The sequence below is a fragment of the Stegostoma tigrinum genome, chromosome 27, assembly GCF_030684315.1.
Source record: "Stegostoma tigrinum isolate sSteTig4 chromosome 27, sSteTig4.hap1, whole genome shotgun sequence".
NCBI lineage: Eukaryota > Metazoa > Chordata > Chondrichthyes > Orectolobiformes > Stegostomatidae > Stegostoma > Stegostoma tigrinum.
The window spans coordinates 729,151-752,455 of NC_081380.1; the positions used below are offsets into that span (position 1 = coordinate 729,151).

General features: G+C 42.2%; 1 protein-coding gene across 3 annotated transcripts in view; it reads right to left on the reverse strand.

The window, feature by feature from the left end:
• Positions 1-1,962: 1,962 nt before the first annotated feature.
• sumf2 (sulfatase modifying factor 2) overlaps positions 1,963-23,305 on the reverse strand; it is a 51,509-nt gene continuing 30,166 nt past the window's right edge. For all 3 annotated transcript variants that reach the window (XM_048557457.1, XM_059655539.1, XM_059655540.1), the window contains 4 exons: positions 21,045-21,100; positions 11,405-11,489; positions 10,164-10,329; positions 1,963-2,206 (listed from right to left, as the gene is read on the reverse strand). In XM_048557457.1, the coding sequence (XP_048413414.1) occupies positions 2,101-2,206; positions 10,164-10,329; positions 11,405-11,489; positions 21,045-21,100 (413 nt within the window). In that variant the 3' untranslated portion in view covers positions 1,963-2,100. The remainder of the gene's footprint in view (positions 2,207-10,163; positions 10,330-11,404; positions 11,490-21,044; positions 21,101-23,305) is intronic.

Below are 23,305 nucleotides of genomic sequence, written 5' to 3' on the forward strand. Positions count from 1 at the left end.
CCATGGTTCATGAAGGAGGTGGAATCTCTGGTCAAGAGGAAGAAGGCAGTTTGTTAGGATGAGATGTGAAGGCTCAGTTAGGGCACTTGAGGGCAATGAGGTAGCCAGGAAAGACCTAAAGAGTGAGCTCAGAAGAGACAGGAGGAGACATGAGAAGTTGTTGGCAGATAGGATCAGGGTAAACCCTAAGGCTTTCTATCATTATTTAAGGAATAAAAGAATGACGAAAGTAAGATTAGGGCCAACAAGGATAGTAGTGGTAAGGTGTGTGTGGAGTCAGATGAGGTAGGGGAAGCGCTAAATGAATATTTTTCAATAGTATTCACTCTTGAAAATGACAATGTTGTCGAGGAGAATACTGAGATACAGGCTACTAGACTAGGTGGGATTGAGGTTCACAAGGAAGAGGTATTAGAAATCCTACAGAGGGTGAAGATTGATAAGTCCCCTGGGCTGGATGGGATTTATCCTAGGATCCTCTGGGAAGCCAGGGCGGAGATTGCTGAGCCTTTGGCATTGATCTTTCTTTAACTCGTCATTGTCTACAGGAATAGTGCCAGACGACTGGAGGATAGCAAATGTGGTTCCCTTGTTCAAGAAGGGGAGTAGAGACAACCCTGGTAATTATAGACCAGTGAGCATTACCTCAGTTGTTGGTAAAGTGTTGGACAAGGTTATAAGGGATAGGATTTATAATCATCTAGAAAAGAATAAATTGATTAGGGACAGTCAGCACAGTTTTGTGAAGGGAAGGTCGTGCCTCACAAACCTTAAGAGTTCTTTGAGAAGGTGACCAAACAGGTAGATGGGAGTAAACCGGTTGATGTGGTGTATATAGATTTCAGCAAGGCGTTCGATAAGGTTCCCCACAGTCGGCTATTCCACAAAATGTGGAGGAATGGAATTGTGGGAGATATAGCAGTTTGGATCGGAAAGTGGCTTGCTGAAAGAAGACAGAGGGTGGTAGTTGATGGGAAATGTTCATCCTGGAGACCAGTTACTAGTGCTGTTTGTCATTTTTATAAATGACCTAGATGAGGGTGTGGAAGGATGGGTTAGTAAATTTGTAGACGACACTAAGGTCGGTGGAGTTGTGGATAGTGATGAAGGTGATGAAGGATGCTGTAGGTTGCAGAGAGACATGGATAAGCTGCAGAGCTGGGCTGAGAGGTGACAAATGGAGTTTAATGCAGACAAGTGTGAGGTGATGCACTTTGGTAGGAGTAACCGGAAGGCAAAGTACTGGGCTAATGGTAAGATTCTTAGTAGTGTAGATGAGCAGAGAGATCTCGGTGTCCATGTACACAGATCCTTGAAAGTTGCCACCCAGGTTCGCAGGGCTGTTAAGGCGGCATACAGTGTTTTAGCTTTTATTAATAGAGGGATCGAGTTCCGGAACCGTGAGGTTATGCTGCAGCTGTACAAAACTCTGGTGTGGCCACACTTGGAGTATTGCGTACAGTTCTGGTCACCGCATTGTAAGAAGGATGTGGAACCTTTGGAAAGGGTGCAGAGGAGATTTACTAGGATGTTGCCTGGTATGGAGGGAAGGTCTTACGAGGAAAGGCCAAGGGACTTGAGGCTGTTTTCGTTAGAGAGAAGAAGGTTGAGATGTGACTTAATTGAAACATATAAAATAATCAGAGGGGTGGATAGGGAGAGCCTTTTTCCTAGGATGGTGACGGCGAGCACGAGGGGGCATAGCTTTAAATTGAGGGGTGAAATATATAGGACAGATGTCAGAGGTAGTTTCAGAAGTAAGGGAATGGAACGCTTTGCCTGCAACAGTAGTAGATTCGCCAACTTTAGGTACATTGAAGTTGTCATTGGATAAGCATATGGATGTACATGGAATAGTGCAGGTTAGATGGGCTTGAGATCGGTATGACAGGTCAGCACAACATCGAGGGCTAAAGGGCCTGTACTGGGCTGTAATGTTCTATGTAAAATATGAAAGCTCCATTCAGAGATGATCTTCAATTTTAATCTCCTTCACATCATAAAGTAAGGTCTATTTAATAAAAGCAATCAATCTCCTTAATTATTCTGATCCATGGATCAAGGTGTACATTCTTAAACTATTGCTAGTCTTCAGATGATTTAGAGTTCAGTTTTAACTTTCCCATTGTGTCTTGGAGACGAAACTTCACTTGTAGCACATCGGAAGCCCAAGTTATCAGAAGCTGAGTCAGGTGTATTCCCCATCCTAGAAAGAAACACAGCAAAATTAGCTTTCTGCTACTTTTCCTCATTTTTAATGTTTGATGTAACTGATATGCACTGGTCAGTTTGGATCACAAGCCACAATTGCTGACTGTTGTTAACCTGTATCAGTTGACAGGGTCACGGTTTTTATTTAAAACTGTGTGAGTGGTTTTTGCAATGTTTGTTACCTTTAAATTCTTCACCATGCTTGACACAAAACAAACTTACTTTACAGGCCGCACATGCACAGCTTTACAAAAATACTAGAACAGCCATCCGTCAAATGCTGCTCTCAAACTGATCACTGGGTCGCTATCCTGGGGCAGATATCAGGAAGACAGTTTTTAAAACAGGTGGTACACCTAGCTGGGAGGATTACTGCAGAAAACGTCAAAACTGAGAATTAGCTGTCAACATTCTCAGATATTGATGTGTAAGTCTAAGTGCAGGAAGTACAAAGGAAGAGAGACACCCCCTCTATCGTCAATACTAGTGCTGCAAAAAAGGTGAGAAGTGTGCCACATCAAGAGTCGGTGCCTTTTATCTCCTGACACCAGGTACCTCAATCCGATGGGTAGGCAGGTATTCCCAGAATAGTACTGTCACTCAGTGAATCTGTTGTGTTTGGCTTTCAGCAAAAGGTTTCCTCTCCCTGACTGGGCCATAGTGACCTTTGCAAGGGGAGCACATGCAACAAGAGGTGCCTGGACAATGGCTGGATCAATGACAGGCAGACAAGTCGGGAGGCTGCAAGGAAGCCTCACTGATCACGTGGGCTCCATTTCTACTATGGGATAGTAAATGTGATGTTTACAATCAAGTCAGTTGGGAAAAAAGTGGATGTTGCACAGAATTATTCGTCTCGTTTTAGTATCATTTCAGGCACACTTCAAAGTCACTGTTCCAGAGAGCAGGAAGCCATCTAGGCAGCGAGAAGAGATCAGCAACAAAACTGCCTGAGTCAGATAGTTGAGGGTTCAAATCACAGTCCATTTACCCAAATTGGAGTATTAGACAAAAACAGAGCAATTACCCTCCAACTCCTCACCATCATTTACCCCTGAACAAACATGCAGAACAGATTATCTTATCATTTGTCATCTGTGGAATTTTGTTTTGGTGAATTGGCTGCCATATTTGATAATGTTAAACTGTGTGACTACAGTTCACAAATGCTTTAATGGCTGTGAACCATTTGTGATGTCTGAAGATCATGAAAGCTTATTATAAAATTAAGAGTTTCCTGTTTGCTACATGGAGGCTTTTTGACCCACTCACACCCAGACCTCAGAATTCACCTTTCCATGCTCCAACCCCCTTTCATTTGGATTTGGTTCTCTGTCCCTACTCAGCTATTACTGCACTGCACCAACCAGTGTGTTCACCCAGCCACCCCACCCTCCTGCCATTGAAAAGTACATGCTGTTTCAGAGGCAGTGCCACCCTCTGAGAGCAATATGTTCAAATCACATTCTCATTTCTGTTGGCAATGGAAAATCCATTCCACGAAATGCAAAAGCAGGGAGGTTGTGTTGAACCTTTATATCACTGGGACATTACATATAAATTAGGAACAGAGTGGGAAATTCAACCCCAAGGCTACTCTGCCATTCAACAGGATCTTGGCTGATCCAACATTCCTCACATCCAGTTTCAGCTTAATCCTTGATTGCCATACTGATCAGGAATCTCAATCAATCTCAGCCTTAAATATGCACAAGTACTCAGCGCCCCCACACCTTTATGGCAAAGAGTTCCAAAGACACCTAACCCTCAAAAAAAATTCCTCATCTGAATCTTAAAATGACTCTTGTTTATTGAGACTATGCCTTCGAGTACTAGACTCTCCCATCCACTCAGTATTTACCCCATCAAGCTCTTTAAGAATCCTATAACTTTCAATAAGATCACTGTTCATTCTTCTAAATCCAATTAGTAGACATCCAAACTGTTTAGCCTTTGCTCATAAGACAATACTTGGGATCAGTGAACCTTCTCTGAGCTGCCTTCATTTCGATGGTACCTTTCCTTAAATTAAGGTGACCAAAACCGCTCACACAGTACTCCAGATGTGGTCTCACCAACACCTTGTATGGTTGGAATAAGACTTCTCTGTTCTCATTCTCCAATCCCCTGGAAATAAAGATCAACATTCAATTAGCCTTCCTGATTACCTGCTGCGCTTGACTATTTGAGTTCTCTGTTTCTAGCGCAAGTATCCTCAAGTCCCTTTTTAATCAATCACAGCTTTCTGCAGTTTTTCCTTAAATTTAAATAATACCGTTCCTTTGTTCTCCCTTCCAAGATGAACTTGGCATTTCCCATATTTTATTCCATTGCAACTCTTTGCCCACCTTAACCTTTCAGTATCTCCTTGTAAAATGTTTGCATCCCTCTCACAACCAGCCTTTCCACATAATTTTCTTGTTTGTACTGTAGCCAGACTTGCACTCACTTTCTTCCTTTTTGCCATTAATATACATTGTAAACACCTGCAGTCCCAGCACTAATCGCCAACCTGAAGAACCATCCCCACTCGCTTTTTCCTGTCCATTAGCCAATTCACTATCCATGCCAATATTCTACCTTAAGCCTCATGGGCTCTTATGATTTATTCTTCTGAGAGGTGCCATGTTTACATTTTCTAAAAGTCTAAATATAACACATCTACTGGCTCCCCTCCAACTGCTTTGATCGATAAATCCTCAAGAAAATGAGTTATCAGACACTATTTCCCTTTCATGAATCTATGCTGACTCTGCTTAATTAAATTATGGTTTTCCAAATGTGCTGCTATTACTTCCTTAATGATTCCAATTCTTTTCCAACAATAGACGTCAGGCTAATTGGCTTATAAATTATCTGTCTTTTGCCCCTCTCCCTTTTTGAAGAGGGTGTCAATAGGGAATGATTTCAGTCTGGGCACAGCAATGAGATAGCATTATCTATCATGCTTTCCCATTAATATTGAGATATTTATTGTCATATATGCAAAAAAAACAGCCCTTCAAGCCTGTGCTGGCACATTTTGCCCTTCTATGCCAGAAGGGTCTTCACTTAGTATCTGTATTCTTCTATTCCCTTCCTATTCACGTATTCGTCCAGTTGTTTCCTGAATACTGCTATTGTGTCTGCTTCTACTACTTTCTCTGGCCTTAGTGTGGAAAAACTTGCCTCACACGTCTCTCAAACTCTCACCTCCCACCCCCAAACACACTTCAATGTGCAGTCCATAGTAATCGCCCCTTCACCCTCCACTCTATCCAAGCCTTTCACGATGTTATAGGTCACCCCTCAACCTCCTGCATTCCAAGGAAAATGAGCCTAGTCTATCCAACCTTTCTTCATAGCTAAAATCCCCACATCCCAGGCAACATCCTGGTAAACCTTTTCTGTACCCTCTCCAAAGCACTCGTGTCCTTTTTGGTAGTGTCGTGACCAGAACTGCACGCAATACTCCAATTGTGGCCCCACTAAAATTCTATAAAGCTGCAGCATAACTTGTCAATCCTTCTACTCAATGCCCCGTCTCACCAAGGGTTATCCACATGCCTCCACTTCTCACTTCCAAACAACTGTCAAACCTTAAAACAGACCATGATTCGCAGCAAACTACCCAGCCTTCACGGCAACCTCTGCAAGACATGCCTTATCAACATGGATACCACCATTACACGTGGGAACACCACCCACTACACCCACAGTATGTACTCCTGAGACTTGGCCAATCTTGTCTACCTCAAACGCTGCATGCAAGGATGCCTCAAGGCACAATATACTGATGATCTTATACAGATGCAACAATAATGGATGAATGGACACCGCGCAATAATTGCCAGACAGGAATGTTCCCTCCCAGTCACAGAATACTTAAGCAGTCAGGGACATTCAACTTCCGATCTTCAATTAAGCGTCCTCCAAGGTGGACTGCAAGATGCAAAACAACGTAGAATCACCAAGCAGAGGCTGATAGCCTCAACCGTGATCTTGGGTTCATGTCACACTACAAGTGACCCCACCGCACTGTTTTCTATCTGTAAAATCTTCTGTCCTGTTTTAACACCATCACCTTGATAACTTATGATCTTTCTACTTCAATTAGTTTGTATAGTTATGGATTACTTGTTACTTTGGTTAGGCCCACGGCATATGACTCTTCTACCTGTCATATTAATCCAGCCATTTGGTTTGTCTCCAGCAACACCTTACTTTTAATTTTCTGTAATTATCTCTCTGCCCTAATTAATCAGATTACAGGCAATCTCTTACTTGCTATTCAGCTGTTGACACTTTACGGACACTGTTTGACTCTTCTGATCACCTGCAGAGAATTCTTATTCAGCCTGTCGATACTCCACTCACACCATTTGTACGATCTTTTGATTTTTCTGCTTGTAAATTCTGTGCCTGTGTGCTTCTCTTTACTTCACCTGATGAAGGGGTAGCACTTCAATAGCTTGTGATTCCAAATAAACCTGGACTATAACCTGGTGTAATGTGACTTCTGACCTTACCTACCTGCACTGCCACCTTCAGTGATCTGTGGACCTGCACACCTCTATCCCTCTGCACATCGATACTCCTAAGGGTTCTGCCATTTACTGTATAATTTCTAATTGTACTTTGCCTTCCAAAGAGCATGATCTCATTTGACTGCATTTAAATCCACCTGTCATTTTTCTGCCCATGCCTCCAAGATGTAAAAGCAACAGGGTTGCTGTTGTGGGTGATTTTAACTTCCCATATTGACTAGAACTTGGCAGTCTGATACAGAAAGCAAGTTGCACGGGGTCAGAGGTGAGCTTGCAAGATGGGTTAAAAACTGGCTCGGTCATAGAAGACAGAGGGTAGCAGTGGAAGGTTTGTTTCTGAATGGAGGGCTGTGACTAGTGGCGCTCCTCAGGGATCAGTGTTGGAACTGTAATATATATATATTTGGAGGAAAGTGTAACTGGTCTGATTAGTAAGTTTGCAGATGACAAAAGTTGATGGAATTGTAGTAGTGATGATGACCGTCAGAGGACGGCAGCAGGGTATAGATAGATTGGTGACTTGGGCAGAAATGGCAGATGGTGTTTAATCTGGAAAAATGAGAGTACGGTACGTGTAGGAAGGTCTAATTCAGATGGAAAATATACAGTAAATGGCATAACCCAACAGAGTACTGATAGGCAGAGGGATCTGGGTGTACAGGTACACAGGTCACTGAAAAAGTGGCAACTTAGGTGGAAAGGGTAGTCAACAAGGCAAACGGCATGCTTGCCTTCGAAGGCTGGGGCATGGAGTTTAAAAATTGGCAGGTAATGTTGCAGCTTTATGGAACCTTAGTTAGGCCGCACTTGGAATAGTGTGTTCAATTCTGATCGCCACACTACCAGAAGGATGTGATGGCTTTGGGGAGGATACAGAAAAGATTTACCAGGATGTTCCTTGGTATGGAAGGCATTAACTATGAGGAGAGGTTGGAGAAACTTGGGTTGTTCTCACTGGAACAATGGAGGTTGAGGGGTGACCTGATAGAAGTCTACAAGATTATGAAGGGCATGGACAGCGTGGACATTCAGCTTTTTCCCAGGGTAAAAGAATCAGTTGGTGTGACGGGCAAGGTTTAAGGATGGGTGCCTGGAACTCACTGCCAGGAGAAGCAGTGGAAGCAGATATGATGGGGACTTTTAAAGTCTTGTGACTTGAAACTTTTGACAAGTACACAAAAACATTGGATATAGGAGAATATGGATTGCAGAAGGATAGGGGGTTTTAGTTTTCACAGGCAGCTTGTCGCTGAAGGCTTAGAGGGCCGAAGGTCCTGTTCCTGTGCTGTAATTTTCTTTGTTCTAATCTCGATCCTCTGACAATCCTTCTCACTATTTCAGTATCTCCAATCTTTACATCATCTACAAACTTACTAATTACACCAGCCACACTTTCCTCTGAATCATTTATATACACCACAAACAGCAGAGAATGATGGAATGCACTGCCTGGAAGGATAGTTCAGAAGTGAAACTTCACAATCTTTAACAAGTAATTGAATGAACATTGGAGGTGCTATAACATTCAAGGCTCTGTGTCTACAATAGGCAAGTGGAAATGGTGTGGCTAATAGTGTATCTTTGGTGATAAACACTTGATAGGTTGAAGTGTTGTTCTTTACTGTGATTCTGTGATTTCAGACGTTGATAAATTGATTATCAATGCATACACAGTTATGGGGATAGCGTGGGTAAAGATGTGGAAAGTTTCCCTCAGCCACAAAAGTATTAAATGATGGAATACGCTTAATTGGCTGAATGGTCTATTACTTTGTAACTGTTCTCCAGGTATAGAGAAAAAGAATCAATAGGATTCCTGAGCTAGCATTCATCACCTGTCCCTAACTGACTTGAACGGTGGGGCTTGCTAGGCTAATTCAGAGGGCAGTTTAAATGTCAACTACATTGCTGAGAGTTTGGAGTCACATTCAGGTCAGAACCAGACAAGATTTTATAGAAACGTAGAAACTAAGAGTAGGAGGAGGCCATTTGGCCCTTTGACTCTGCTCACCATTCAATATAATCATGGCTGATCTTAACACTGTTTCCAATTTCTCCCCATTATCCTTGATTCCTTTAATATCCAAAAAAAATTCTTAAATATACTTGGCCTCCATGTGTTGTGAAAGTGAATCCCACAGGGTGACCTCACTTTGACCAGAAATGTTTCCTCAAGTATGTTGTAAATGGCCTACACAATCTTAAGAGAACGTGACCCGATTCTAAACTCTCCCTGTATCTAGTTGGTCAGGTCCAGTTCAAATCTTATACGCTTCAATCAGATCCTGTCTCATTCTGCTCACCTTCAGTAACAGGTCCAATCAAATCAACCTCTTCTCAGACGACATTCCTACCATCCCTGATATCAGCCACATGACCCTCTACTGCACTCCTCTATGAGGAGTATATAGTATCTTCATTAGGGAGACCAAAAATGCACAGTACTACAGGTGCAGTCTTAACCAAGCTCTCCACAACCACTGTAAAACATCCCGACTTCAGAACTCAAAACACACTAATTTTCTTACACTGCTGTACAAGGGCATCCCCAGATCCCTTTGTACATCCACATTTCCCAATATATTACCATTTATACAAGATTCTTCCATTCAGCTTTTCACACTAAAGTGTATAACTTTACATTTGCCAAGTCTTCACCCACATATAAAATTATCTGGATCTCCTTGAAGCTTCCTTGTATCATCCTTACAATTCTCAATCCATCTGCAAACTTGGAAATAATATTCCTTCCCGAAAGGCACTAAACAAGGTGGCTCTTTATGAGAATTCACAATTCTAATTCCAGATTTATTCTGAATTCAAATTTCACCATCTGCAATGTTGGGGTTCGAACTCATACCCCCAGAACGTTAGGATGAGTCTCTGGATTACTAGTCCAATGACATCACCAGTAATGAACTCCAAGCAGACAGAAAAAGGCTGGTGAGATTAACAGCGTATATAGCAAATAATTTTATTAGTTTACATTTCTCTAAAACTTTGATAGGAATAAAGTGAAGAGGCAGTAGAAAATAAAAGGCAAAATTCTAAAGTGGATGCAGGTAGAGAATTGAGATATAAGTTCACAAATCTCTGGAGGCAGAAAGGTCAAGATCGGAGGCATTTAAAAAAAAAATTCAGTCAGGGAAAATGGCTTTCGCTGGATGCACCAGCACATGCTGTCTCTCACCAACTGCCCTTTTGGTGATGGCAGTGAATTGCCTTCTTGAACTCCTGCAATCCATGCCATTAGGGATGCAATTCCAGTTCAGCTTTGAAAAGACCTCACTTGACAGACTGAATGGCCTCCTCCAATGCAGTGACTACTCTATGATTGGATGAGTTGGCACAAAAATGTTCCCAAAAAAAGGCCTAAAATACAAAATCAATGGATTCAGAGAAGTATTGCAAGATGTAGAGTACTACCTGCTGGTAACCCGTGCTTTGTGATTGAATGATCCATCTGCACTGTCAATCCAGGAGGAGCCACGCAGGACATACATCTTCTGAGCTCCAGCCTTTAAAGGAAGGCCTCTTGGAGAATATTCAGAGTCTGTCCATTCCCATACATTTCCTAGCATGTCATAGAGGCCTGAACAAGGAACATAAAGTTACTTTCAAATGCAGACATTTTTATTTCAATAAACCTGATACTGATGCCAGTAAATGAGTATCTTCCAGTTAAATCAATCTTCTTTTCTCAGCAATCATTAAATGCACTTGGTGAGCTTACAAACCTATCTGCATGTAAGTAATAATTCAGGGGAGAGAATGAGAGACAGTGACAGAAAGTCAGAGACCTATAGCACAGAAGAAGCCATTTGGTCCATCGAGTTTGCACTGGTCAGGAACAATCACCTAAATATTCTAATCTCATTTTCCAGAACTTGGCCTGCAATCTTGTATGCATTGGAAAAATACTGTTTGAATTTTGGGGGTTCCTGCCTTTACTGCTCAAAGAGTTGAGAGTTCACATTCCAACCACCCTCTGGATGAAAAGGTTTTTCCTCACATCTTCCTTTAAACCTTCTGCCTCTTATGCAGAATCTGTGCCCATGGTCATTGATTGCCTCACCAACGGGAAATGTTTCTTCCTGTCGCCTCTCTTATACCCCTTATTATTTTAGATTTTATTCATGTCCCTCTCAATCTCCTCTGCTCGAAGGAAAACAATCCCATTCTGTCCAATCTCTTCATAAACTCTCCAGCCCAGGCAACATTCTGGTAAAATTCTCTGCACATTGTCCACGATTATCACATGCTCCTCCTATAATGTGAATTACAGAACTCTACCCTGGCCCAATGTTGTTTATAATTCAGCAAAATCTCCCTGCTATAAAACCCTACACCTCGTCTAATAGAGGCAAGTAATCCACACACCTTCTTAGCCACTTGATCCTGTCCTCATATCTTAAGGGCCAGTGTATATGCGCACCAAGCTCCTTCTGGTCCTCAGTGTTTCTTAGGACCCTACCACTCATCATGTAATCCCTTGCCTTGTTTGTCCTGCACAAGTGCATCATCTCAAATTTATCCTTATTTTGAAGTGTGAGAATGTGTGTGTAAGTAGGCAGAAACAACTGGTTTTCAGCTGGGGTGTATTTATAAGATGCTCAAGATGGGGAGCACTCAGCTCCAGAAAAACGTTGACAATGACAGATCCTTACCATACTTATTCTGTGGTGGAAATGCATTTACAGGAGATACACCATGATATCCATCTTCTACTGTGTCTTCATCTGGAAATTTTCCCTAAAATGACATATCCAGAAAAAAATTACCATAGAAGTCAATGAGAACATGAGCAAAATAAAATGAAACTCTTTTAGAAACACCTAAAGAGTTAAATGGTAGGGGCAAACAAATACAATCTTGCAGAGACAGAGGGTATCGAGAGAAAAGCACAAACTAAGTGAGTATGTATTTCGAGATTTTAGAGCAGCATGGGAATTTGGTGTAGAAGGAAAGAGATGCTGTTATTCTGCATGCTTTTTTGGTTCATAGCTTGTAAGGGCTTTTAACAGAATAAGGTGAAAACCCAGGATCGGGAGCCCAGCACAAAGCAAAGAGTGACATCACACTCACTGGGAAGTGCAGAAGAGCTTGTGGGGGTAAGAACAAGGAGTGATAAAAGATAAAGACACTAATTTCTAAACAGGAAAAAAATAATTGGGGTGACATCATAGGGAAGTAGTGAGGTGAATGGAGGCTGAGGAACCAGCTTTAGTGACTGGGACAGGAAGAGTGTAAAGTCCTTCCTTTTATGGTCTATAGTTTGTTAGAGATGGAGAGAAAAAAAAAAGTCTGATTCGGTGAGTCATGGGTAAGGTCGAGTAATTTGCTCATAGTTTATTGTTTGTATGCATAAGGTTCCCAATGGCAGGAGGACAACTCCACGAAATACTCCTGCATTGTGTGGGAAATCAGGGTCACTTCCAGTGACTACGAATGCAGAATGTGTATTCAGATGCAACTCCTGATTAGTCAAGTGGAGCAGCTGGAGCTATGGATAGACTCACTACAGAGCATCCACAAAGATGTCATGGATAACACATTTAGTGAGCTATTCAAACTACAAGTAAGGGCTACACAGGCAGAAAAGCATCATGTGACCACCAAGAAAAATAGTAGGCATGGTCAAGTAATGCAAGAGATCCCCCATGGCTATTCCTCAACACCACCCCATCTCATTTCGAACAGATAGACTGTAAGATACTATTTATTTCTGGGGTAGGGGGAGGGAAGGGGGGCTTTGGCCTCTTAGGTGAAAATACCAATAGCCAAGTTAATACTAATATGGTTGCCTTTGCTGCACAGCAGGGAAGGAAAAGGACTGAGACAGCTTTAGTGATAGGGAACAGACAGGCGACAGGGAAACTGGCTGCTCTGTGACCAGAAACAAGACTGTTGAAAGTAATGCTGCTTTCTTAGTGCAAGGGTAGTGATGTCTCAAAGGCTGCAGGCATTCTGAAGGGAGGTGGTGAACAGGCAGCAATTGTGGTACACAGCAATACCAATGAATGGGGAAAACAAAGCAATGAGGCCTTGCAATAGAACATAGAACATAGAACAGTACAGCACAGAACAGGCCCTTCAGCCCACAATGTTGTGCCGACCATTGATCCTCATGGATGCACCCTCAAATTTCTGTGACCATATGCATGTCCAGCAGTCTCTTAAATGACCCCAATGACCTTGCTTCCACAACTGCTGCTGGCAACGGGATTTAGAAAGTAAGGGAGTGCAATGTTAAAGGGATAACATTTGTTCTGCTGACATGTAAGAAATTAGGCACTAAGCTGCGCCGAGGGCGCCTCTGTCTCGCAGACAAAATGTGGTAATCTGATTATACTCTGCTCTCTGTAAATGTTGAACTAAGGCTAAAAAGATGAGGAACTATCTCGAGCAGCGATTGAGAATTGAGGAACTGTCTGGTTGTACACTGTTTTTGGGCAGCTGACCTTCGCTTCTAATGTTAGGTGATTAGGTCATGTACTATCACTGTTGCTAGGCATATGACTGCACGGAAGTAAAAAGTTGTATCTTGCATACAGGACTGGCTGTGATGTAAAATTCTATATAAAGGGAAGATGGTTCCCTTATTGGGAGGGCATCGCTTGACATGGCTCCGCAAGCCCTGCGAAGATTGTTAAGTGATCCTCAAAGCTTGTATTTGCTTAAATAAACTGTGGCTGTTCACAGTAGTCGGCGTATTGTATTTGTATCGTGTGTGTGTAGCAATGTCCTAAAAAGGGAACCCCATAGGAGTAGATTTAAAAAGGAGGAATACCAAGGTTGTAATCTCCAAATCATCTCCAGTGTACACACTACAAAGTACAGGAATAAGAACATAGGTCAGATGAATGCGTGGCTAAAGGGATGGTGTAGGAAGGAGTGCTTTAAATTTTTGGATTATTGGTGCAGTTTGTGGAGGAGGTGGGATCCATATAAGGTGGGTTGCATCTGAACCAGAAGGGTCCAAAGTTCTTGCTGGGAGGCTTGTTTGTACAGTAAGGGAGGTTTCCATCTAATTTGGCAGTCAGATGGGGCACCGAGCAAATGTAAAGTTGGGAGCAAGGTTCAGTCAGATATAGAAGGAATACTAGGACAGGAGGAGGAGGAGACATGGGCAGGGGGGAGAACTGGATAGCTGCAGATGCTGGAGAATCTGAGATAACAAGGTATAGGGCTGGATTACCACAGCAGGCCAAGCAGCAGAGGAGCAAGGTGGCTGACGTTTCAGGCCTAGACCCTTCTGCAGAAATGCAGGTAAATGCAGATAAATTAAATCTATTTTAATGCACCAAGTCTGATGAGTAAGGCAAATGAACTTACAGCATTGATCAGCATATGGGAATATGATATTGCTACAGTCACTGAGACATGGTTGAAGAAAGGGCATGAGTGGCAGCTTAACATTCCAGGGCATTGAAGGTTAAGGTGTGATGTGGGCACAGGAGTATTGTGCGCAAAGACAGCGAGCTATATTATCAATAAAAGGAGACCACCATGAGGGAGGACATCTTCAAAGGCTCTTCAAGTGAGGGTAGAATTTAGGAACAAATTAAAAAAAGGACAATTACCTGGCTGGGATTATATTACAGGCCCTGTAATAGTCAGAGGGAGATAGGCACACAGAGGGGTGGCACGGTGGCTCAATAGCTAGCACTGCTGCCTCAGTGCCAGGGACCCGGGTGTGATTCCACCCTCAGGGCGGCTGTCTGTGTGGAGTTTGAACATTCTTCCCATATCTGCACGGATTTCCGCCCAGTGCTCCAGATTCCTCCCACGTCCAAAGATGTGCAGGGTAGGTGGATTGGCCATGTTAAATTGCCTGTAGCATTCAGAGATGTGTAGATTAGGTGGGTTATAGTGGGATGGGTCTGGGTGGCATAGACTTGTCAGACCAAAAGAAGGGTCTGGAACACACTGTAGGGATTCTATGGTGGTAAATCACAGAACAGTGTGAGAGGAATAGAGTTACAGTAGCAGGGGGTTTCAACTTTGCTAAAAATAACTGGGATTCCCTTAGTGTGAAAGGGATATTCGGGTGAAATTTTATGGTGAATCGAGGAATGCTTTTTATGCCAAGGTGTAGATCGTCCTACTAGAGAGGTTGGGGGGGGCGGGTGCAGTGCTAGACCTAATCCTAGAGAACAAAGCTGATCAAGTGGTTCAGTATTAGTGGTCAAACATTTTGGGAATAGTGACCAGTTTCAAAGTCATTATGGAATGGGATGAGATTTGTGCAGAAGTTGTGTCTAAACTGGGGAAGGCTAATTTCAAAATCATTAGACAGGATCTTGCAAATAAAGACTGGGAGCAACTACTTGCAAGTCTACATTTGGAAAGAGGGAGTCTTTCAAAAGTAGTATAATGAAAGGTCAGTACCAGTGTGTTCCTCTAAGTGTGAAGGGTATCTGAAGAGTATGATGTGAAAAAAGCCATGTTAAGTACATATGGTGGGTACCAGAAGCCAACAGATGTTTTGTTTCAGGAATCTGAGGGGGGAACCTGGTCAAATGTACAGAGTTTGAAAGGATCAAACAAGTTAATTTTGATAGGCGGACAAGGACATTGAAATAGATCAAACATATAATGTACCTAGAGAGATGATTATTTTGGAAGGGTTCAACAATTCACTCCTGAAGTAGTGAAAACTCACGTGGAAGAAAGACAGACAGTTAAGACTGCAAGATGAGCAGAAATAACAGATGATTGAGTTAGTTCATAAATCAAAGTTTAGCTTCCAACATCAATTTGAACTGGGCAAAAGAGAAATCCCTCTAGTATGGGAAAAGGAGGTCTCATTGAAGATAGTATATCACAGGGTAAAAAGGAAACCCATGAGGAGAGAGAAGTAAAAAAGCCCAGGTGTTTTCACTGTAATAAAAGTAGGCTACATGAAGTCAGTGTTGATGGCTTAGAAAAAGCACTGGGAAGAGGATTGTGGGAAAAGGGATAAGCCAGTGTGCTTGGTTGAAGTGGCAAAGTAAAGCAAAGTGGAAGCTAAAAAGTAGCAAAAGAACCTGGCCAGCGTTTGGTTGAGGAGAAAGTGCCACAACTCTTTAAAAAATTTACTCATGTGGGTAAGGTTTACTGATGTATGCCAGGAGTAGGAGGTAAAGAAATTCAGATTTTAAGGGATGTGGGAGCAAGTCCATCTTTGATGCTGAGATGAGAAGATATGTATTTCAGAAGGAGTGTTGCCAGAAAAGATGGTAATGAATAGAATGCTTGGTGAGAAGAAGTGTTCATAGACATAGAACAATAAAGCGCAGAACAGGCCCTTCGGCCCTCGATGTTGCGCCAACCTGTGAACTAATCTAAGCCCATTCCCCTGCACTATCCCATCATCATCCATATACTTATCTAAGGACTGTTTAAATGCCCCTAATGTGGCTGAGTTAACTACATTGGCAGGCTGGACATTCCACGCCCTTACCACTGAGTAAAGAACCTGCCTCTGACATCTGTCTTAAATCTATCACCCCTCAAATTGTAGCTATGCCCCCTTGTACAAGCTGACATCATGATCCTCGGAAAAAGACTCTCACTGTCCACCTTATCTAATCCTCTAATCATCTTGTAAAAGATTCATTGGAAAGGGTGAGGCTTGAGAGGCCAGTGAACGATGAAGTGGTGGTAGGAGTAATAAAGAAATTTTTGATTCCAGAAATACCGTTTATCCTTTTAACAGGAAAGAAATCAAAAAGAGAATGTATTATTGGTTACAACAGTGGGAAGAACCAAGTTCAGATGATTCTGAATTGGACATTCCTCAGAGGGGAAGTAATGGCCTAGTGATATTACCGTTGGACTGTAAATCCAGAGACTCAGATAACTTTCTTGGGACCCAGGTGTGAATCCCACCATGGCCGGTGGTGGAATTTGATTTCAATAAAATCTCTGAAATTAAGAATTTAATGATGACAATTGTCGATGGTTGGATGACTTTTAGGGAAAGAAACTGCCATCCTTATCTGGTCTGGCCCATAGTAATGTGGTTGGCTCTGAAATGCCCTCTGGGCAATTAGAGATTGGGAATTAATGCTGCCTAGCCAGCGATGCCGTCATCCCATTAATGAAAAAAGGAAAAAAAGATTAAATTGGACAAATAAGAAGTTATCGAAAATCAGGATAAAATATTGAGTCACTTCGAGGAAAATCAAAATACCTTAAGAAGTTATTACAATCATAAGGGGAGATATGAGAGAATGATTGAGTATTAATCTGGTTACACACAATGCACATATAGGAAACACTGTTCCAATTAAGCAACATCCTTCTCGACTTAACACTCTAAAATGGCACAGGTTCAAGAAGAAATTGAACACAGAACATAGAACAATACAGGACCTTCGGGCCACGATGTTCTGCCAACCTATTATTCTACCAACAAACTACTGTGCACACCCTATATTTTACTATCTTCCATGTGCCTATCCAAGTGTCATCCAGAAGTCTCTAAAGTATCTGACTCTACTACCACTGCCAGCAGCACATTCCACACGCCCACCACTCTGTGTAAAGATGGTCAGAGACAATACCAAAGTTAGTTGCATCAACTGGAGCTCAACCTGAGTAATGATGCCAAAACCAAGTGGCACCGAACAATTGTGTGTAGACTATTACAAAGCAAATGCAGTCACAAAATCTGATTCATATCCTATTCTATATTTGGAAGATTGTATTAAGGAGAGATAAGCAACCTATATTTCAAAGTTTGGGTAGTTTTCCTGCTGCTAGAATTGAATGAGAAGAAAATCTATTTTAATGAATTTGCCTTTGCTTATGGGATGTCACTATATTGGAGGTTAATTCGTACTAATTAGTATATATTATTATTGTTAAGCATTTTGACACAGTTAAGCCAATTCTTATTTTTATATTTAAAATAGAGACAAAATAAATTAAAAATGCAGTTTGTTTTGCGTAAAGTGGAATAGGACCTGGAATGCAATGTCGGCCTTTAAAATAAGAAAAAGTTAGAGTCTAGGCTATCCTTTGAGGGGGTTTGGTTTGATCCATAACACAAGTTTAAAGTGAGGAGTAAGCGGTTTAGAGGAGACCTGAGTAAATAGATTTTCTACCCAGAGGGTAATAGCGTCAAAGCAGGCATTCTTGCAACATTTAAGCAGCATCTGGATGAACACTTAAAATACCAGGGCATAGCAGGCTATGGACCAAATGCAATTAAATGAGGCACATATGGTTTGGTATCTGTTGGTCAACACAGACATGGTGGTTCAAAGGACCTGCTTCTGTGCTGTTGGACTCGACTTCACTACATAATACGGTCAGAGACATTGGATAGAATAAAAATAATGATGAGGGACTTAAAAGGTTACCGCTCTGAAAATAGTGAAATCGCCAGGTCTCAATGTGATGCATCCTAGAAGGATGCAAAGGGAAGTAAAGTTGGAAATGACAGAATGCCTGTATATAATTTCCCATTACTGAGTGTTATAGCAGCAGAATCAGAATACTTCACAAGGGACAAAAGGAGAAACTGGAGTTTAAAAACAGTGACAGAGCTGATATAATGGGAACTGCAGATGCTGGAGAATCCAAGATAACAAAGTGTGAAGCTGGATGAACACAGCAGGCTCCCGAGATGCTGCTTGGCTGCTGTGATTATCCAGCTTCACACAGAGAACCAGGGGTTTATAGTCATAAGCCTGACAGCACAGAACAAGGCCCTCAGCCCACTGTGCCCACGCCGATCAAAAACAACCACTAAACAATTCTAATCCCATTTTTCCAGCACTTGGTCCATAGCCTTGTATGGCTTAGCATTGCAAATGCACATCTAAAACTATTTCTTAAAATGTTGAGAACTTCTACCACCCTTATGCTCAGTATTGCATACAGTTCTGGTTACCACATGATCAGAAGGAAATGGATGCTTTGGAGAGGGTATAGAAAAGGTTTAACCAGGATGTTGCCTGGTATGGGGGATTTTAGTTATGAAGAAAGGTTGGATAGAGTGGGTTTGTATTCACTGGAATGCAGCAGGTTGAGGGGCGATCTGAAAGGAGTTTAAAAATTGTGAATGGCGTGGATAGAGGGATCAATTACTAAGGGACACAGGTTCAAGGAGCAAAGGGGAGGGAGGATGTTTAAAAGATGTGTGAGGCAAGTTTTTCCACACAGGGTAGAGGGTGCCTGAAACATGTTGCCAAAGGTGGCAGTGGAAGCAGACACAGTAGCAGCATTCAAGAAACACATGGACATGAATAGGAACAAAATGCATTGGCTAATGAAAGCAAGCATCCCAAGTGCCTTTTTAACATCTTTACACAGGGAGATTGTGCTAGACAGGATTAAATAAGTTTTTCCAGAAGGAGTTCAGAAAAGAAACACATTTGTTACAGTACAGGAGGAGGCCATTCATCCCATCATGCCTACAACTGGTTTTTATTCTTACCTAGTGTCAATTCCCTGCCTTTTGTCCCATCCAAATAATCATCCCTAGCTTGCGTTGAGCTTTGCTATAACACTGCAGCAAGCCCGAGACAGATATGTTGGTCAGGGAACAGGGTGGTGTGTTACAAGAAGGAGGCAATGCATAGTTCAGGATCCTCTTTGCGGGAAGAATGCAGATGTTCAGTAGAGCAGTCACCAAACCTACTTCAGTTGAGTTCAACGACTTCAGGGCTTGAGCTCTGCCATATCCCTACCCCAATTCCCACACCCCAGCCCTTACCACCACAATCCCCATTAATAGTTATTCATCCTCCTAGTCAGATAGTCATCCACCCCTTTGTCCATCCAGCTGTTGTTCTCTCTCTCTTTTGGCTCTATCCCAATCCATAGTTTAATCCTTACCTCCTCCCCCCATCCTATATATAAATTGACATTTTCCTAGCTACTATCTCTTCTGAGGATAGTTCACTTGACAAGAATTGTTAACTCTGATTTCTCTCTACAGAAGCTGCCAGGCCTGCTGAGCTTTTCCAGCAACTTCTGTTTTTTTTCAGCTGATGTGCTGGGTGCTGCAATTGGCTTCACCATTCAAGTGAGGGAAGCTGCAAAGGTTCATAATATCAACGATATCCAACATCCTTTAGGAACATAGTTTCTAAAATTAACCTGTGGAGAAAGCAGGTGGAACTTGAACTTCCTGGCTCAGACATAGGGACATTACCACTGAGCCATAAAAGCCCTACCAAACTACCCCTCGAGAAGATATTATCTTATCAACCTGCTCAAAGATGTTTTTACACATTATATGTTCCTCCTGTCATATATGTACAGCATAAAGTCTGAAATATAACTCAAAGAAAACAGATCTATCAAATTTTCAGATATTGGATACAGTTAATCAATCTTCTCCAGTTGTTATGGTTTGTGAGCAAAAAAGTTAAATTACTTAAGGAATAATACAAGGCTAGATTTAATATAAGAAACAGGAGGTTTACAGGGCTTGAGGGGAACTTATTTTTTAACCTAAAGGTCTGGAATTTTGCACCTTTAAAGGGTGGTAGATGCAGAAGCTCTCAGACCATGTTAGCAGTGGTGAGATTTGCACACGATGTCAAGGCATATAATGGGATTATCGCACTTAGGTACTTGCTTTTGACCAGCATAGATTCGATGGGCTAAAAGGCCTTTTATTTGCCGTGTGCTATAGATTTCCATGACTCCGTGATTTCAGAAGCAGGTGAGACGTGAACATCGTGTTGCTGATTCAGTGGTAGAGACATGTCAGAGCAAGCCTTTTCTTAAAGGCTGCCCAGACAGCATCACCCTCAAGCTGTAGATATTTTCTAATCAACATGTGCAGAGATGCTATTACGCACCTTTGGGGCAAGTAGGACCCAAACCCTGTAGGTTTCCTGGCTCATAGATCTATCAAATTTTCAGATATTGGATACAGTTAATCAATCTTCTCCAGTTGTTATGGTTTGTGAGCAAGAAAAAAGTTATACTACTTATAAGGAATAATACAGGGCTAGATTTAATTTAAGAAACAGGAGGTTCTTATGTGCAAGTAGGTCTCCTGGCTCAGAGATAGGCACATTACCACAAGAGCCTTTTTAACCCTTTTGGGAAACGCAGATCCTCTCTGCAATCAAACAGCTAGATTTTGCTTGACAACTTTACTCATACCTAACAGTAGCAACTTGGAAGAGATAATGAGGGTGCTGGGACCCTCATCAAGAATCACCAATTTCAGGATCAAGGCAAGTGATTACTTATCAGCCCCCATAACTATCCTCAACCATATCGAACGATTGGCAAGTTGCAGATCATAAAATTCTATAATTTTAGTAACCATCAAAATTGTATACAACACACTACCTGCCAGAGATTTGTGCGATTTGCTTGAAATTTGTTTCCCCATGGGTATGCTCTACCTGAAAGCAGAAATAACAAGAGTATTTTCAATTAAAGATCAAAACAAACGTAAGTCCTTGGCATTACACATAACTTTATCATGGGACGATACTAAACACTGCAATCCAAAAGTCCAAAGGGAGAGAAGAGAAAAGAGACATTGGAACAGTTCACAACTTGAGCTGCATATTTGAAAGATAAATCACAACACAGAATGGCTTTGCCAAACAGTTTCATTTCTGCAATTCTCTTAAGACACAAGATAAAGAACCTGCAGGCAATTTGAGGAAATAGTGAGAGAAGTTAAGTGGAAGAGGGAGCAGAGTACCAAGTAGGGGCATGTCACCTGGGGGAGTGGGTGTTGGGATGTCATGAAAGTGGGCAATGCTTAGAGTAAGGGAGAACTGAAGTTAAAAGCTTGTCAAACCTCAGGGGCTTCAGAAGTCATGGAGTCATAGAGTCATAGAAATCTGTAGCACAACGGCAAAACTTGGGAGCAGCACAGTGGCTCAGTGGTTAGCACTGCTGCCTCACAGCACCAGGGACCCGGGTTCAATTCCACTCTCGGGCAACTGTCTGTGTGGAGTTTGCATATCCTCAGTGTCTGCATGGGTTTCCTCCAGGTGCTCCAGTTTCCTCCCACAGTCCAAAAGATGTCCAGGCTAGGTAGATTAGCCATGCTAAGTTGCCCATAGTGTTCAGGGGTGTGTAGATTAGGTGGGTTACAGGGGGATAGGTCAGGGTGGGATGCTTGTGAAGTTCAGTGTGGACTTGTTGGGCCAAAGGGCCTGTTTTCACACTGGAGGGATTTTAAAGCAGGTCCGATCAAGGCAATGTGTCTTGGGTAGTGGAAGTTAGTCTGGCAGTACTTGGATCCGGAGCAGGGAGTTAGGCAGGAGCACAATTGATTAAATCCAAGGTCGCTGTGAACTATTCCATACAGAGCGTCAATGTGGCTTTGTACGTGGGGAACCATGTCTCACTAGCTTGACTGTTTTTTGAAGAAGCGACAAAGACTTAAGACAACAGAGCAGTGAACGTTGTCTATCTGGACTTCAGCAAGGGGTTCGACAAGACTGCATTTGAAAGGCTGGTTGGCAAAGATAGATCATATGGAAATGGGAGAGCTAGCCATTTGGCAAACTGGCTTGAAGGCAGGAGAAGAGGTTGGTGGAGGGCTGATTTTCATTTATGTACATGATTTGGATGTGAGTACAGGAGGTATGGTTAGTAAGTTTGCAGGTGACACCAAAATTGGTGGTGAAGCAGACAGCAAAAAAAAAGGAGGTTCTTTCACAGTATAACGGGTCCTTGATTAGATGAGCTAATGGGCCAAGGAGAGGCAGTTGGAGTTCAATTTAGATAAATATGAAGTGTTGCATTCTGGTGATGCAAATCATGGCAGGGCTTAGACACTTAATGATAGAATCCTGGGAAGTGTTGGCAAACAAAGAGACCTTGGGGTGCAGGTTCATAGTTACTTGGATGTGCAGTCACAGGTAGATGAAGACGACATTTAGTTTACTTGCCTTTATTGGTCAGTGCATGGATTTCTCTCCAGATGCGAGTTAGTGTTTCAGGTCCAGTGGCCCTTCCACAGATGCTATCAGACCTGCTGAGCTTTTCCAGCAATTTCTGTTCTTGTTGGGATGTTATGTTGCAGGCAAACAGGACATTGGTTAGGCCACTTTTGAAAGACCACATTCAATTCTGGTCTCCCTGCTAAAGCAGGAATGTTCAGTTTGAGGCTGAGGCGTGACCTTATACAGCTGTATAAATCAGGGTGGGTGGGGTGGGGGCGAGGGAAGAGGAGGACAGTGTGAATAGTCAAGAGATCTGGATGGGTACATGAACAGGAAGGGTTTAAGAGGGATTTGGGCCAAATGCTGGCAAAGGGGACTAGATTAAATTTAGATATCTGGTCAGGATGAATGTGTTGGACCAAAGCGTCTGTTTCCGGGCTGTACAACTCCATGAGTCTATGTAGCTTCCGTACATTATAGACCAACCAATCCTAGTTTGGTTAACAAAGTATACAACATCCTAAAATTTAGTAATACGGAACAGAGTATGACAGCAAGGAGATTATGTTTATTTTCCATAGAACCTCAGCTGGAGTACTGTAACCAATTTTAACAAACTTGTAATGACAATCAAGAGGGTGCAGAAAAAAAAAAATCAAAAATTATCCCAGAGATGAAGAACTTCAGCTTTGTACATGGATT